This window comes from Callithrix jacchus, chromosome 14 (genome assembly GCF_049354715.1).
Source record: "Callithrix jacchus isolate 240 chromosome 14, calJac240_pri, whole genome shotgun sequence".
NCBI lineage: Eukaryota > Metazoa > Chordata > Mammalia > Primates > Cebidae > Callithrix > Callithrix jacchus.
Window position 1 is genome coordinate 84,413,350 of NC_133515.1, and position 14,609 is coordinate 84,427,958.

A 14,609-nucleotide genomic window follows, 5' to 3' on the forward strand; every position below is an offset into this window, starting at 1 on the left:
CCTGTTGAGCCATGGCCATCAAGATCACATTTCTTGAAGTGTGTCTCAGCCCACCCTGCTGCCTCAGTGTGTCACTAAACCACAGCTGGGGACTCTACTGTGTGTATATGTGCTCATGAGGGTGGCGCCCACTCTGACTCCATAAGCACTGACCCAAGTCAGGCTCTCCTCTCTGTGGCTGAGGAGCCAACCAGAACCCAGGGCTTGGCAGCTCCTTCAGAACCAGGGCCAGGTGTCTCCCCAACGCTGGACCTGACTGCTTAGAAGGATGGCATGCCCCTCCACAGCAGAGGTCCTCAGCTGGGCCGTGGTCTCCTCCTTAGATCCGCACTAGACTTGGGACCCAGCAAAGTAGAAATAGACCATGCCAGGTTTAGAAATCGATAGAGATTAGCAGAGGCCTGGGAACCTCTGCCATCTCTCCCCATCTCTTAAAGCACTGGGACTGAGAGCTGCATATTCTGAGTCTCCCAGCGTGTTCCAGGATTCTGGGCCTCACATCCCAGGTGGTAGCCCTGACAGGGCAGGTGGCCACGGTCACAGGCAGCACAAACTGCCTACGATGAATATTAGAGTGATGAGTGACAGTGATAAAGTGGGTGCAGGGGGTGAACTTAAGATAGAGCTGCGGGCTGGGCGCAGTGGCGCATGCCTGTAATCCCAGCACTTTGGGAGGCCAAGGCTGGTGGATCACGAGGTCAAGAGATCGAGACCTTCCTGGTCAACATGGTGAAACCCCCGTCTCTACTAAAAGTACAAAAAATTAGCTGGGCATGGTGGCACGTGCCTGTAAGCCCAGCTACTCAGGAGGCTGAGGCAGGAGAATTGCCTGAACCCAGGAGGCGGAGGTTGCGGTGAGCCGAGATCGCGCCATTGCACTCCAGCCTGGGTAACAAGAGCGAAACTCCATCTCAAAAAAAAAAAAAGATAGAGCTGCAAGCTGCAGATCACATCCTTAGAAGAGAGCTCTCTTTGTTTGTTTCTTTCTTTGTTTGTTTCTTAAACAAATGGATTGCTTCGAGAGGGAATAGGTTTCTTGGGGTGCTTGCATATTAGATATCGCCAGGAGGTCAGCAAATGGTTATAGTTAACTGCTATGCTGTAGTCATGCCTGGAGCTCTCCTCTTCTTTACCTTATCACATCATTCCCCAGAAAAAGTGGGATGGTGGGCTCAAAAGCATGACTTTTATGGAACCTCTAGTGTTCATCAGACACTAGCCTAGACACTATGCTTGAATTACTTCTTCCTCCCTTAGACTAGAAGGCCCTTGAGGGCAAGGAACCATGTCCAATTGATCCTCGTCTCCCAAGCCCCTTCCAGAGTACCTGGCTCATGCTTGGCACTCTGTTCATGTTTATGGGAAAAAAGTCAACTACATGCAAGAATCTCATTTCACACCCAGAACAATCCTTTAAGGAGTTATTAGTATCCCCATATAAAAAACGACACATGAGGATAGACAAGGACAAGCCACTCTTTGGAGGTCACACATCCAGCAAGGAACAGAGCCAGATCTGTGGGACTCCACAGCCAGAGGTCTTTGCAGGAACCGAAGTTTCCAGGGCTTTCTGGTGGGCTCCAGGTAGTCAGCGGGGCACAGGGGTCGGGTGCAGAGGCAAGTAAGGACAGGGGGAGGTGAGAATGTGCAAGAGGACCTAGCAACACCCCCAGGGCCCCAGGCAGCCCCAGGGCAGCCTCCCCAGTCCTTACCAATCTCCGTGTTCCCCACCACCAGCTTGGCGCCGGGGTACTCAGCCTTGAGATCCAGCAGCTCCTTGAGGGTTGAGACCTGTATCCATGTCACACGCTCCCCTTCAAATCGCAGCTGCTTCCGAGGAGTATCTTTCAGCCTCTGGGAAATGTAGTTTTCTTACTACACTGTCTCTTTCTTCCTACTGTCATTCCCCTGATAAATTGCTTTAAGTCAGCAATGGGATGTCTTACTGACATTCAGAACGAAAATATCTATCAGGGAGAAGTAAGGGGAAGTAATATGTTCAGAGGCAGGAACTCAATTGGGACTATTAAATATATGCTTAGTCTTTACAAGACCTCCATGAAGGAGGCATTATAAGCCTCATTTTCACCAGCGAAAGAAGATCCTGAGGGTCAAGGAGGTTATGGGATCTGCTGAAGGTCACCTGCCATGAAGAGTCCCCAACAGACCTAGCTGAAAGCCCAGGTTCCTTGCAGTGCCCCATACTGTCTCTGGGGGGCACCAAGGACAAGGCATGAGAAGAGATGGAGGACAGGAAGGTAAGAAGAGGTGTTTGTTACAAGGTGATGCCTAGGAAGGCTGGCTTTAGTGCTTGCAGGGTGACACTGGGCTGAACGAAGCCCTCAAATCAAACTGCTATCTATTTTCAAAGTTTCACAATTCAGAGAAAGATCTGCTGGTGGTCAGCTCCACAGCCATTCTCTCTGGCCTGTTGAAGCTGCAAGGAAGTTTTCATGAGCACAACATCTTGAGAAGTGTGCTCTTGAGAAACTCCAAGTGGCTTGCTTTCATTCCCATAAATATTAGAGTGATAGTGATAAAGTGGGTGTGAGGGGTGTCCTTAAGACAGAGCTGCAAGCCACAGGTCATGTCCTTTGAAGAGAGTTTTGTTTGTTTCTTTCTTAAATAAATGGATTGCTCATAGAGGAAATAGGTTTCTTGGGGTGCTTCTATATTAGATATAGCCAGGAGGTCAACAAATGGTTATAGTGCACCTGCTACATTACAATGTGCCCGGAGAGCCAGTCCCTATCATCATGGGGCTTGCCATTTAGCAAGGAACACAGACATCAAATCAGTAACTGTAAGTGTGACACGCATGAGCAGAAGTGCAGGGGCTGTGAGCACATGTAGCAGAGACTCAACCTAGTGGGGTGTCAGAAAATGGAAGGGACATTTAAGCTGAAACCTAAAGGACTGGAAGGACACAGGTTCCCAGTGGGTATGAAAATTAAGCAGGTTTCCAGGGACTCGCAGTATGCTGGACCTGTCCCTGAGGCATCACCTACCAGCAACTCAGGAGGAAAAATGGGCTCCTGGGTGGGATCCAGGGGCGTGAACTCCTCTGGTTTGAATAAAGATGGCGAGAGACTAACCTATGGGGAAAGAGAACAAGTAGGTGGTACAGCATCTCCTCCTTTCAAATGCCCAAGAGGCAAGCTCATTGCCAGCCCCACTGAAGGTTGCAAGAGAAGCAGGTAATCCCTGGGAAGCAGGAATGAGAGGGTCTCAGTTAGAGGACCCGGGGCTAACGTGCACCATCACCAACCCCACAGTCTGCCATCACTGACTCACCGTAGCATCCTTTTCCAGTCCCCACTGCCAGGGACATGAGCTGTGCACCAACTCCTCTAAGTCTCAGATCACCTCCAGGTTTCCAGCAGGAGAAGAACTCACTTACCAAGTGGTCTTTCTTCTGGTTCATGCAGCAATTCGGATTGTTCCCATCTCCTCTGCAGCATCCACCATCCTAGAGAGAGGATGAACATCTGCACAAGAGTATTTACAAAGAGTATTCGCAGAAGCTAAGGAATCTAGATTATTAACATATAGAACACTCCAGCTCTGATGCCTGTCCCAGCATCAACAGCAGGAACACCCTACCTGCCAGTTGTGCAGAGTGGAGGCCTCAGCTACATTCCCTCTTTCTTGGCTAACATAGATTAAACGACTCATGGATAAACAAATAGGAGGAACAAGGTTACTGAATTTCAGGAACTTGTCTCCATAAAAACTAGGTCCTGCTTTACCAACACCTATCCTTTATGCCCATTTCTCTTCTTCAGTGCTGCTTCCTCAGGAAGCCTCTATGAGGGATATTCCCATTGACTCTCTCAAGACTCAAGAGGCTTAACTTCCAGATCAGCAAGATTCTAGGGAACTTGGCTGGTGTCTCCCAGTCTGGGTCTCTGTGGGACTCTGCTGAGGATGTCCAAGATGGATGCTGGGCCCAGTGCTATGTCCAGCCAGTGTGCCCAATGGCCTCCCTGCTGCTTATTAGGTACTTCTTCCCAGAAAGGTAAACACTCTTCACTACTCGCTGTGGGCCTGTTCTGGAGGAAGTATGCAGGTCACATCACTCAGCATCTCCGGGAAAAGACTTGCTCAGGACCTCTTAGGATGCCAGCGGCAGAGCACACACAGAGTCTAGAATCACTACCTCCCAGCACCGAGGCATTGCAGGGTGGCGAAGGACGGTGCCCAGCTGACTGATCTGCAGCTCAGGGCTTCAGGAGACCGAGTGCTGGAGTTGTGCTGAGATGAAAAAGTAGAGAAAACTTATAGGCTCTGCCCCAGGCACTCTTATGGGGCAGTCAATTCCTGAAAAAGCAGGCTGGGAGCAGTCCTCCTGCATGTTGGCCACAGGAGACACCATAGCATGCTGGCATTTCCCAGAAGCTGTGTCACAACCCATTGTCTTTCCCAAGAAAGTGCTCACAGGGCTGGGATGCGGGAGGTGTGATCTTGGACAACTTGTAAGCAGGCAGGCGATGGCATCAGGAGAGAGACCCTTCACCCCCCTCACCACCTGCACATGCATGCTGCTTCATTTACAGACTCTTCCTGCATTCATGGTTCCAGCACTGGGTGCCAGACCTGCTCCGTCCATTCTGAGCCTCCCTGCAGCCAGCCACCTTGCACTTCCCCTCTATATTTAGACAGAAAGCAAGGAAAAAAGAGAGGTTTCTTAGTGCCTCTTCTCATCTTTTTTCTTGGAGAAGGAGTGAAACAGGGAAATGCCCCAGCCCTACCTGAAGTGGAAGGTCCTGCATCCCACTCATCTGGCCCTTCTAAAGAAGAACATATTTCTCAGAAGGACCTTTTCCAGACAAAGTGCCGCCTCATTATCACCTAGATCTATTTTCTTGGTAATTCATTGGTGCGTTAATGACATAAATTACTGTGATGTGCAATCATGCGTCACTGCCCTCAAGATCTATTGAGGTTGGATAAGACTTAATTTTCTCATCCCCACCCTCCTGAGATTCCTAGTTTACTAAATAGAAGACTTCTGGGCTGGTGCCTTAAAAAAAAAATTTTTTTTTAAAGAGTGGTTTAAGGTTCACAGAAAAAAACTCAGTGGAACATGTAGAGAATTCCCAAATATCCCCTATCCCAACACACACACACACACACACACACACACACACACACACACAAAACCTTTCTCACTTCAACATCCTCAGAAGTGGACCCACACTGACACATCACTATCACCCAAAGTCCATAATTTACATGAAGATTCACTCTTGGTGTTGTGCATTCTATTGGTTTTGACAAATGCATAATGAAACATGTCCACTGATGGTATCTTATAGAATAGAGTTATATTGCCCTAAAAAAACTTCTGTGCCCCGCCTATTCATCCCTCTTTCCCCTAATTACTTGCCGCCACTAATCTTTTTACTGCCTCCATAGTTTTGTCTTTTCTAGAATTTGATAGAATTCATATCATACAATATGTAGCTTTTTAAGATTGACTTCTCCCCTAGCCCCCCAATCCCCCAACAGACCCCAGTGTGTGATATTCCCTTCCCTGTGTCCATAGCAGAGGGTGGGGAGGTTGGGGAGCAATAACACTGGGAGAAATGCCTGATGTAGGTGACAGGGGGATGGAGGCAGCAAACCACCATGGCATGTGTGTACCGATGCAACAATCCTGCAAGTTCGCACATGTACCCCAGAATTTAAAGTATGATTTAAAACAACAAACAATAAGCAAAAACTATATTAGTAAAGACAAGGGAATAGGTGATGTGCTTACAGGAGATACTTTATTCCTGAGGTATTTGAGCTAAAATATCTAGATGAGAAAAGACCTTATTAAATTAACTTCATTTTTTAAAAAATGTACATGTAATTGCCTCAATGCATAGACTCACTTTTACTGGTCTATACTTACCCATATAGAAAAAATATATTATATTATTTCTAAATCCATTATTTTTAAGTTTTAAGAAGCAAAACATTACCGCTTTTCTGAAAGAGATGATACCAAACATTTTTTAGCATTCCATTGACTAGCATATGTTTTGACTGTTCTTGAAATGATTATATGTAGTTTTGTTATGAAGAATCATATACTTTTTAACTTTACTTACTTTAGCACAATTGTTTAATACATTTGTGTTACATACAGCATAGGAAGTTTATTTTTCTACATAATATGTCTTACTCGAGTTAATAAAATAAAATCCATTATTACAGATATATATATGTACTATTCAAAAATGATTATAATAACTACAATAAGCCAAACATTAGGTATTGTAAAAAAAAAAAAAGATTGACTTCTACTTAGTAGTAGTAATTAAGGTTTGTCTATGTCTTTTTATAGGTTGACAGCTCCTTTCTTTTTGGCACTGAATAACATTCCATTGTTTAGTTGATCTACAGCTTGTCTATTCACCTATTGAAAGACATCTTGGTTGCACCTAAGTTTTGGCAATTATGAGTAAGGCTGTTGTAAGCATTTCTGTAGGGGTTTTCATGTGGCAGTAAGTTTTAAATTTATTTGAGTCAATTCCAAAGAGGGTGATTGCTGAGTTGCATCGTAAAACATGTTTAGTTTTGTAAGAAACTGCCAAACTGCCTTCCACAGTGGTTGTGCGATTTGCATTCTCACCAGCAATGAATGAGAGTTCCTGTTGCTCCACATCCTCACCAGAATCTGATGTTGTCAGTGTTTTGAACTTGACCATTGTATGAGTTTTGGTAGCTTACATCTTTCAAGGACCTGGTTTATGTCATCTAGGTTATCAAGTGTGTGAACATAGAGCTGTTCTTAATATTCCTTTATTATCCATTTAATGTATGTGAGATCTATATTGAGATCCTTTTATTTTGATATTAGTAATTTGTATCTTCTTTTTTTCTTTGCCTGGCCAGAGGCTTATTAATTTTATTGATCTTTTTGAGGAACCAACTTTCAGTTATGTTGATTTTCTCCACTAATTGCATATTTTCAATGAAACTGATTTCTGCTCCAAATTTTATTTTTCTTCAGCTTACTTTGAATTTAATTTGCCTTTTTTTTCTAGTTTTCTAAAGTGGGAATCCAGATTACTGATTTTATTTTATATAGTGTTTTAGTTTTATTTATTTATTTATTGAGATGGAGTCTCACTCTCACTCAGGCTGGAGTGCAATAACACATTCTGGGCTCACTGCAACCTCCGCCTCCCAGGTTCAAGCAATTCTCCTGCCTCAGCTTCCTGAGTAGCTGGGATTATAGGTGCATGCCACCACACCTGACTAATTTTTGTATTTTTGGTAGAGATGGGGTTTCACCATGTTGGTCAGGCTAGTGTCAAACTCCTGACCTTGTGATCTGCCCGCCATGGTCCCCCAAAGTGCTGGGATTACACTCATGAGCCACTGCCCCCAGTAGATTATAGATTTTAAATCTTTCTTTCTAATGTATGCACTCAATACTTTACTTCCCCTCTAAGCATTATTTTCACTTCATCTTACAAATTTTGATAAGTTGTTTTTTCAATTTCATTTAATTCAAAATATTTAAAAATTTCCCTCAAGATTTTCTCTTATTTTGAATTGTGTTGTTTAATCTTCAAGCATTTTGGGGTTTTCCAGCTATCTTTTTATTATCAATGTCTAGTTTAATTTCATTTTCATTTGAAAGCAAACATTATATAATTCCTATTCATGCAATTTAAATTTGTAAATGTATGTTTCATAGCATAGAATGTGGTCCATCCAGGTGAATGTTCCACATGAGCTTGAGAAAAATGTCTTTTATGCTGTTGTTGGCTAAAGTAGTCTATAAATGTCAATTATGTCCAATTAATTGATGGTGCCTTTGAGTCCAACTATGTCCCTACTGATTTTTGGCCTAGTGCCTCTTTCCATTTCTGATATAAGGGTGTCAAAGTCTTCACATATAATAATGGCTTAATCTGTTTGTCCCTGCAGTTCTGTCAGATTTGTCTTATGTATTTGAAGCTCTGTTGTTAGGTGCATACACATTAAGAATTGTTATGTCTTCTTGGAATATTGATTCCTTTATTATTTTTAATGCCCCTCTTTTTCTCTGTTAACTATTCTTGATCTGAAGTTTGCTCTGTCCAAAATTAATATGCTGCTTCCACTTTCTTTTGATTAGTATATCATGATCTACCTTTCTTCATCTACTTAGTTTTAATCTATCTGTGTCATTTCATTTAAAGTAGGTTTCTTGTAGACAACATATAGTTGAGTCTTGTTATTTTCATCTACTCTAACAATCTGTCTTTTAAAGGGTATATTTAGATCACTGACATTTAAGGTGATCATTGATACAGTTGAATTAGTATCTATCATATTTGATATTGTTTTCTATTTGTTGCCCTTGTTCTTTGTTCCCAGTTTTGTCTTTCACATATTTTCTGACTTCTGTGGTTTTAACTGAGCATTGTATATAATTCCACCTCCTCTCTTTTCATAAAATATCAATTATACTTCATTTTAAACTTTTTTTTCTGGTAGTGGCCCTAGAGTCTGCAGAACACATTTATAACTAATCTAAGTCCACTTTTAAATAACACTATGCCACTTCACAGGTAGTGATAGTATCTTAACAATAACAAAGTATTTCTAATTTTCCTCTTGTTTATTTTATCATTGCTGTTATTCCTTTTACTTATACACAAACACATATACACACACGTGCACACATAAATAAATACATTGTTGCTATGAATATCTTGAACAAATTTCTATCTGCGAGACCAATTAAGATTAAGGAAAATAAAAGATTTTATTTTACCTTTACTTATTCATTCTCTGATGCTCTTCCTTTCTTTATATAGATCTGAGTTTCTGGCCTACATCATTTTCCTTCCCTTTGAAGAACTTCTTTTAATATTTCTTGCAAGACAGGTCTACTGGCAACAAATTCTCTCAAGTTTTGTTTATCTGAGAAAATATTTCTCACTGGCTTTTGAGGATACTTTTGGGCTACAGAATTGTAGGTGCTTTGGTTTTTTTCTTTCAATACATTAAGTATTTTACTCCATGCTTCTTGCTTGCATAGTTTCTGGGAAAAGTCAGATATAATTTTATGTTTGCTTTTCTATAGTTAAAGGGTGTTTTCCTCTGTCTTCTTTTAAGTCATTTTTCTTTACCTTTGATTTTTTGAAGTTTGAGCCCCACCTGGCCTGGGGCTCAGTTAACTGCATGTACAAGCATGCAGATCTGGGGCTCAGTCAGCTCCCGCATGATGAAATCCCTGGTCTCTGTCCCTCTCAGGTGTGATCCTGCCTGCAGAAACTAAAAACTTTAACTTCTTCTTCAAGTCTTTGACTCCTGGGATCTTCAGGGAATTTTGGGAGTTTGGAACCCATCCTACTCTATTAGGAAGTGCTATGCTGCAGGTCTATCTTCTTGCGGTCTCCCTGACCCAGGATGCTTTCGAGGATGAGAGAAAGGAAAGTTTTTGTTGGGTTTTGTTTTTTGGTATTTATCCTGATTGCTGTTCTCTGAATTTCCTGACTCTGTGGTTTAAAGTCTGACATTAAAATTGGGAAATTCTCAGTCATTATTGCTTCAAATATTGCTTCTTTTTCTGACATTTCCATTACATAGATGTTACATCTTTTGTAGTTATCACACAGTGCTTATTTGTTTCTGTTCTGTTTCCATTCACTCCCTTTTCTCTGTTTTTTTTTGTTTTGAAAGTTTGCATTGTCATATCCTCAAGCTCAGAGATTCTTTTCTCAGCCAAGTCCAGTCTATTAATGAGCACAACAAAGGTAATCTTCAATTTGTTATAAGTATTTTAAATCTCTAGCATTTATTTTTAATTCTTCCTCAGAATTTCCATTCTCTGCTTACATTATGCATCTGTTCTAGTGTTTTATCTATTTTTCCATTAAAGCTCTTAGAATACTAACCATAGCTTTATGAAATTCCTCATTTGTAATTCCAATATTCCTGCCCTATCTGATTCTGGTTCTCCTGTTTGTTCAATCTCTTCAAATTTTGTTTGCCTTTGACTATGCCTTATAATTTTCAGTCGAAAGGTGGACATGATATAAGCACATGATATAAGATCCTAGAAGGACCTGATATAAATAGGCCTTTAGTTAATGTATGGGTAAGACATGAAGGAGAAGTATTCTGTAGTCCTAAGACTAGTCTCAGTCTTTTGGTGAGCTTGTGCCCTGGCCTGTGAACTTCACAAGTGCTTCTCAGATTGTTTTTTTCCCTCCATTTGGTGGGACAGGATGGCTGGAGGGGGCTGGACTTGTGTATTTCCTTTCCCACAGGTGAAAGACTAGAGGGTCCTGAAGTTGCATATTTCCCCTTCCTGAGGTAGGTTAGGCTCTAATATAACCTCAGAAGTTTAGGCTGTGGTAAAATAATTTCTCCTGAGGGCAGGTCTTCTCAAGAAGAACAGAATGCTCTGGCATATTTCAAAATGGTTCCTTTTCCCACTCCCTCTCAGAAACACAAGGGGATTTTTCTCCAACATTTACTGTGAGGACCTAGAGCTCCCGGAGGTAAAACTCACAAAAGTGCGGAGCACCCTCTGCCTCCCTCTGGAGTTTATATCCCTGTTATGCCTCCAGCAATTCATCAGTTAGTATTTACATTTTCTACCCTGGTAAAGGTTTCTGCAGAAGTTTCTGATTTTGTGTCTCTGCTCTCACATGTTGTGTCTGTCTCTCCAATTTTTTGGACAATGAGTTGTCCTTGACCTCATTCCTCTGATGGATCTGAAGACATTGTTGATTCTTCAGTTTGTTCAGCATTTTTCTTCTTGCTTAGATAAAATAAAAACTCCTAGGCTGCTTACATGCCAGACCAGAAACTAGAAGTCTTGCTTGTTCCCGTTTAATAGCTCCTCTATTTCTTTCCTTGCTGCCAGATAGACATGGTCACTTCTTGCTGTGAGCAGTGTGCCCACCGCTAGCTGACCCTCCACATGCTTTCTAGTGTGTGCTATGGACAGGAAAACCAGATAACCGATTTTGTTAGAGCTCTGTGTAAATTAACAGTAAAAAGGCTCTGAAGAAACATCTCAGGGACCTCTGATGAGTAACGTGCGTTAGCTTCTGAGCACCTTTTGTGTGTCAGGCATTTTGGCTGCTCAGAGCTCTCAGCCTTGCTTTGCTCTACACTGCTGGATAGCTGAATTGAGGGAGGTAAGTGCTGCATGATGAAATCAAGGAGCCATTTCAGCTTCAGGAGGGAAGGCAATTGCTATGCTCAAAAAGGCTTCTGTTTTGAAAAACTAAAAGGACTGGTTACATTATATAACTTTTAGCAGGTTCTTATGAAGTAAATAGAGGCAAGATTAACAATCCTTGATTCTCAGAAAACACTGAGTAACTCATGAAGATTATATAGTTGCTAATGGAAGAAATGTATCAGCATTATAATTTAAGGTTACCATTTATTGAACAACTGAAATGTGCCAGGCATGGTTCTGAAAGCTTTACAAGAAGTACTTAATCTTTATAAACACAGTGAGGTAGATATTCTAAGGTAATCACCCAATAAGATCACCATTTTATTAGGTGGGTACAAAAGTAATTGCAGTTTTTCTTTTCAAACTTTTAACGGCAAAACCACAGCTACTTTTGCACCAATCTAATAAAAACAAGCAGACTTACCTAAGGTCATGCATCAATTAAGTAATGGAATGGAATTTGAACCCAGGTCTGTGGAATCTGAATTTGTGCTTTCAGTCATTTTCATTTAAGTCCACTCTTGCTAATAGTTCAGCAGCAGCAGCATTAATCAGAGTGTGGTGTTTTCCATACTTAGACGGTCCTGTCTCCATTTCCACCCACCCCTTCCTGGATTATATAGACATAATACTCTTTTGCATGATGTGCCAACCCTAAAGGTGAGTGAAAAGCAAAGGAGTCTGTAACTCCCCTGGACCCAGGATCAAATTGAAATGAGATGGCTTGATTGGATTCAGCATTGACTTGACCCAATTGGGAAGTCAGGTATAACCTGGGGGGAGATTAAGCCAAGAAAGGAGGTGCCAACTTTCTGCCTTCCTTGCCAGATAGCAGGTGGATGTCTGTGTTTATATAATCAATGCCCACACACCCAGCTGTGACTTCTCACTCAGAGTTATAGGAACACTGCAGGGGTTCACAAACTATCTGGAGATCTAATTACTAGTTGCATAAGCCCAAAAGAGTGCCAACCACAGAAAGCAGCCAGGAGAGGGAAGGAGGAGAAATGCAAGTGCTGAGCAAGTCTGGGTTGTTAGCAAATGCTACATTCAGCACCTATGCAATGGGCTGAGCCTGCCAGTCTCCAAGGAAAGCTGCCAAGCCCAAAGGCACTGGAGGAAGCTAGTTCTTGGGCGATGAGCCTCTTCCAGGAAGCAGGTCTCCAGATCATTACTGGGAGAAAGTCCCATGCTATTCATAAGAACCCTTCCCTGAATAAGAATGGCAGACTCTACTCCCCATGCCAGATGTCCCCAGAGGGAAGACTTACTAACTGACTGTCTTATCATCCTTGTTTGTAGACCAGAGGCCCTTGGTCCCCCTCCCAACAGTGATTTCTGAGTGTTGCTGTTTTGGGAGCAGAGATGCTGATGCTCTTGGGTCTCCACTTACCCTGGCAAAGGTCCGGAAGCCCTGGAGGATGGCTCTGTAGCCTGTACAGCGGCACAGATTTCCTGTGGGCCAAGAAAAAAGCTGCAATGTCAGTGCAAGCCCCTGGGATGGGTGAGGGCTTTGTGACTTTGCTCCCAGCCTAGTTGGGTGCTCTCTTTACCAGGCTGCATTCTGTCACCTCTGTCTGGAAGGCTTCTTGACCTTCTCCTATCCTTCAGAACATCTATCATGACTTCAGGGAGTCATTCCTAGAATGGAAGCCTTCCTGGAATGTCCAGACTGAGTCAGGTGCCTCTCCCTAAGTGCTCCCACAGTGGCTGGTCATAGCTTTACCAGTTAGCCTATTGGACTACATTATAAACTCTCTTCTTCTTCAGACTGTGAACTTTTTGAGAGCAGAGACTGTGTCTTCCCAAAATAACTGAATACATGATGGAAATGGTGAATAGATAGGGAGGCTTCTCTATTCAGTTCAGAGGAACAGATACATAGGTGGTCTTTGCCATGCAGAATCCTGTTCTGGTGAAAACTGAGAGGGAAGGAAGTCATATCATTAGCCCCTGAGGAGTTTTCCAAAGGATGTCTTCCTGCACCAGCCACGCACTGCCAACTCTACTCCAACACTGGGGGAAGGCAGACAGACACCTCAGGAAGATTAACCCAAAGACAGGAGACCCCAGGAGTTCTCCACAGCAACCAGGAGTTCTCCCAACTAAGAGAGGGTTGGCTTTCTAGCAGATCTTAGCCACCACATTGTGGCGGGGGGGGATGCTGAGTTCTTCCTCCAAAGAGTAGTCCCTCATGCTCTTCTCCCTGGCACTTGTCCTGACCTCCACAGGGCCTCATTTGTCATTCCACCTCCTAGGCTGTTCCTGAAGACCCATACCTTGGAAAGCATTCTCAATCTCCTCGATGGTGGGCTCAGGCTGATTCCGGAGCAGTGTGTACATGCTCATGACGATGCCGGGGGTGCAGAACCCGCACTGGGAGCCATGGCTTTTGGCAATTCTCTCCTAAAAGGAACAGATGACATAGACACCTGGGATGGCAGAACCCTCCCAGGCTCCCCACAGGACTTGACTGGAGCCAGCCTATGTTGAGAGACAATGGCGGGGTGAGGGGAGGGGGTAGCAGTCACTGCCCAGAGTCAATCCCCAATGTCACCATTTGCCAACTGTGACCTTGGCCAGGTTCTCCCCCCATCTGTATGATGAGGATCATCCTCGTACTTACCTCTAGAGCTGTGATGAGGATTAACTGAGATAATTCATGTAAAACCCTTAACACTGCACCTGCATATAGCAGGCAGTCAGACAATGTTAGCTATGACTAGGAAGATCCTTTCAAAGGACAGTGACTATCAGAACCAGAAGGCAGCTTCTGAATGGATTGGGTGTGACATATGAGAGAAACACTCAAAGGTGATGTCTAGATTTTTGTTTTGAGCAATCAGGTGGATGGCTTGCCATTGACTCAGATGGAAGAAGACTGGGGAGGGAAGCCATTAGGAGAAGAGTGGGGTTTTCTTAAGTTTGAGATTAGACATCCGTATTGAGATGTCAAGTAAGCAACTGGAAAAGGAAGTCCAACTTCTGAGGAGAGGTCAAAGCTGGAGTTGTAAGTACAAGTGCCATTGGCATGTGAACAACATCAAACTCATGCAGGGAGAGTGAATGGTGAAGAAGGGGAGGAGCCCAGCTCAGGGTCCAGGGCACTGTAGTGACTAGAGACTGAGCAGAGAAGGAACCAGAGAGAAGAGAGAAGGAAAAGTCAGAACCACAGTGTCACAGAAACCAAGTAAAGCAAACAAATGGACAAGAAGTGGAAACTGGCTCTGCAGCCTGTTTGTAGCCAAAATAAGAGCATTAGAAATAAGAACCTGTACCATTGGACAGGGAGGATTTTAGGCTAATTATACAGATAAGCCCTGCTATGGTTTGACTGTATCCTCACCCAAATCTCATCTTGAATTGAAGCGCCCATAATTCCCACATGTTGGGAGAGGGACCCTGTGGGAGATAACTG

At 43.2% G+C, this 14,609-nt stretch overlaps 1 protein-coding gene across 2 annotated transcripts in view; it reads right to left on the reverse strand.

Moving 5' to 3' along the window:
• XDH (xanthine dehydrogenase) overlaps window positions 1-14,609 on the reverse strand; it is an 82,236-nt gene that overhangs the window by 50,507 nt on the left and 17,120 nt on the right. The window contains exons 5-9 of one of the 2 annotated variants that reach the window (XM_002757891.6): window positions 13,471-13,597; window positions 12,585-12,646; window positions 3,401-3,469; window positions 3,009-3,095; window positions 1,713-1,854 (exon numbers count right to left, since the gene is read on the reverse strand). In XM_002757891.6, the coding sequence (XP_002757937.3) occupies window positions 1,713-1,854; window positions 3,009-3,095; window positions 3,401-3,469; window positions 12,585-12,646; window positions 13,471-13,597 (487 nt within the window). Of the gene's footprint in view, window positions 1-1,712; window positions 1,855-3,008; window positions 3,096-3,400; window positions 3,470-4,751; window positions 4,839-12,584; window positions 12,647-13,470; window positions 13,598-14,609 lie in introns of those variants that run through there. The other variant, XM_054245080.2, reaches the window with a different exon arrangement.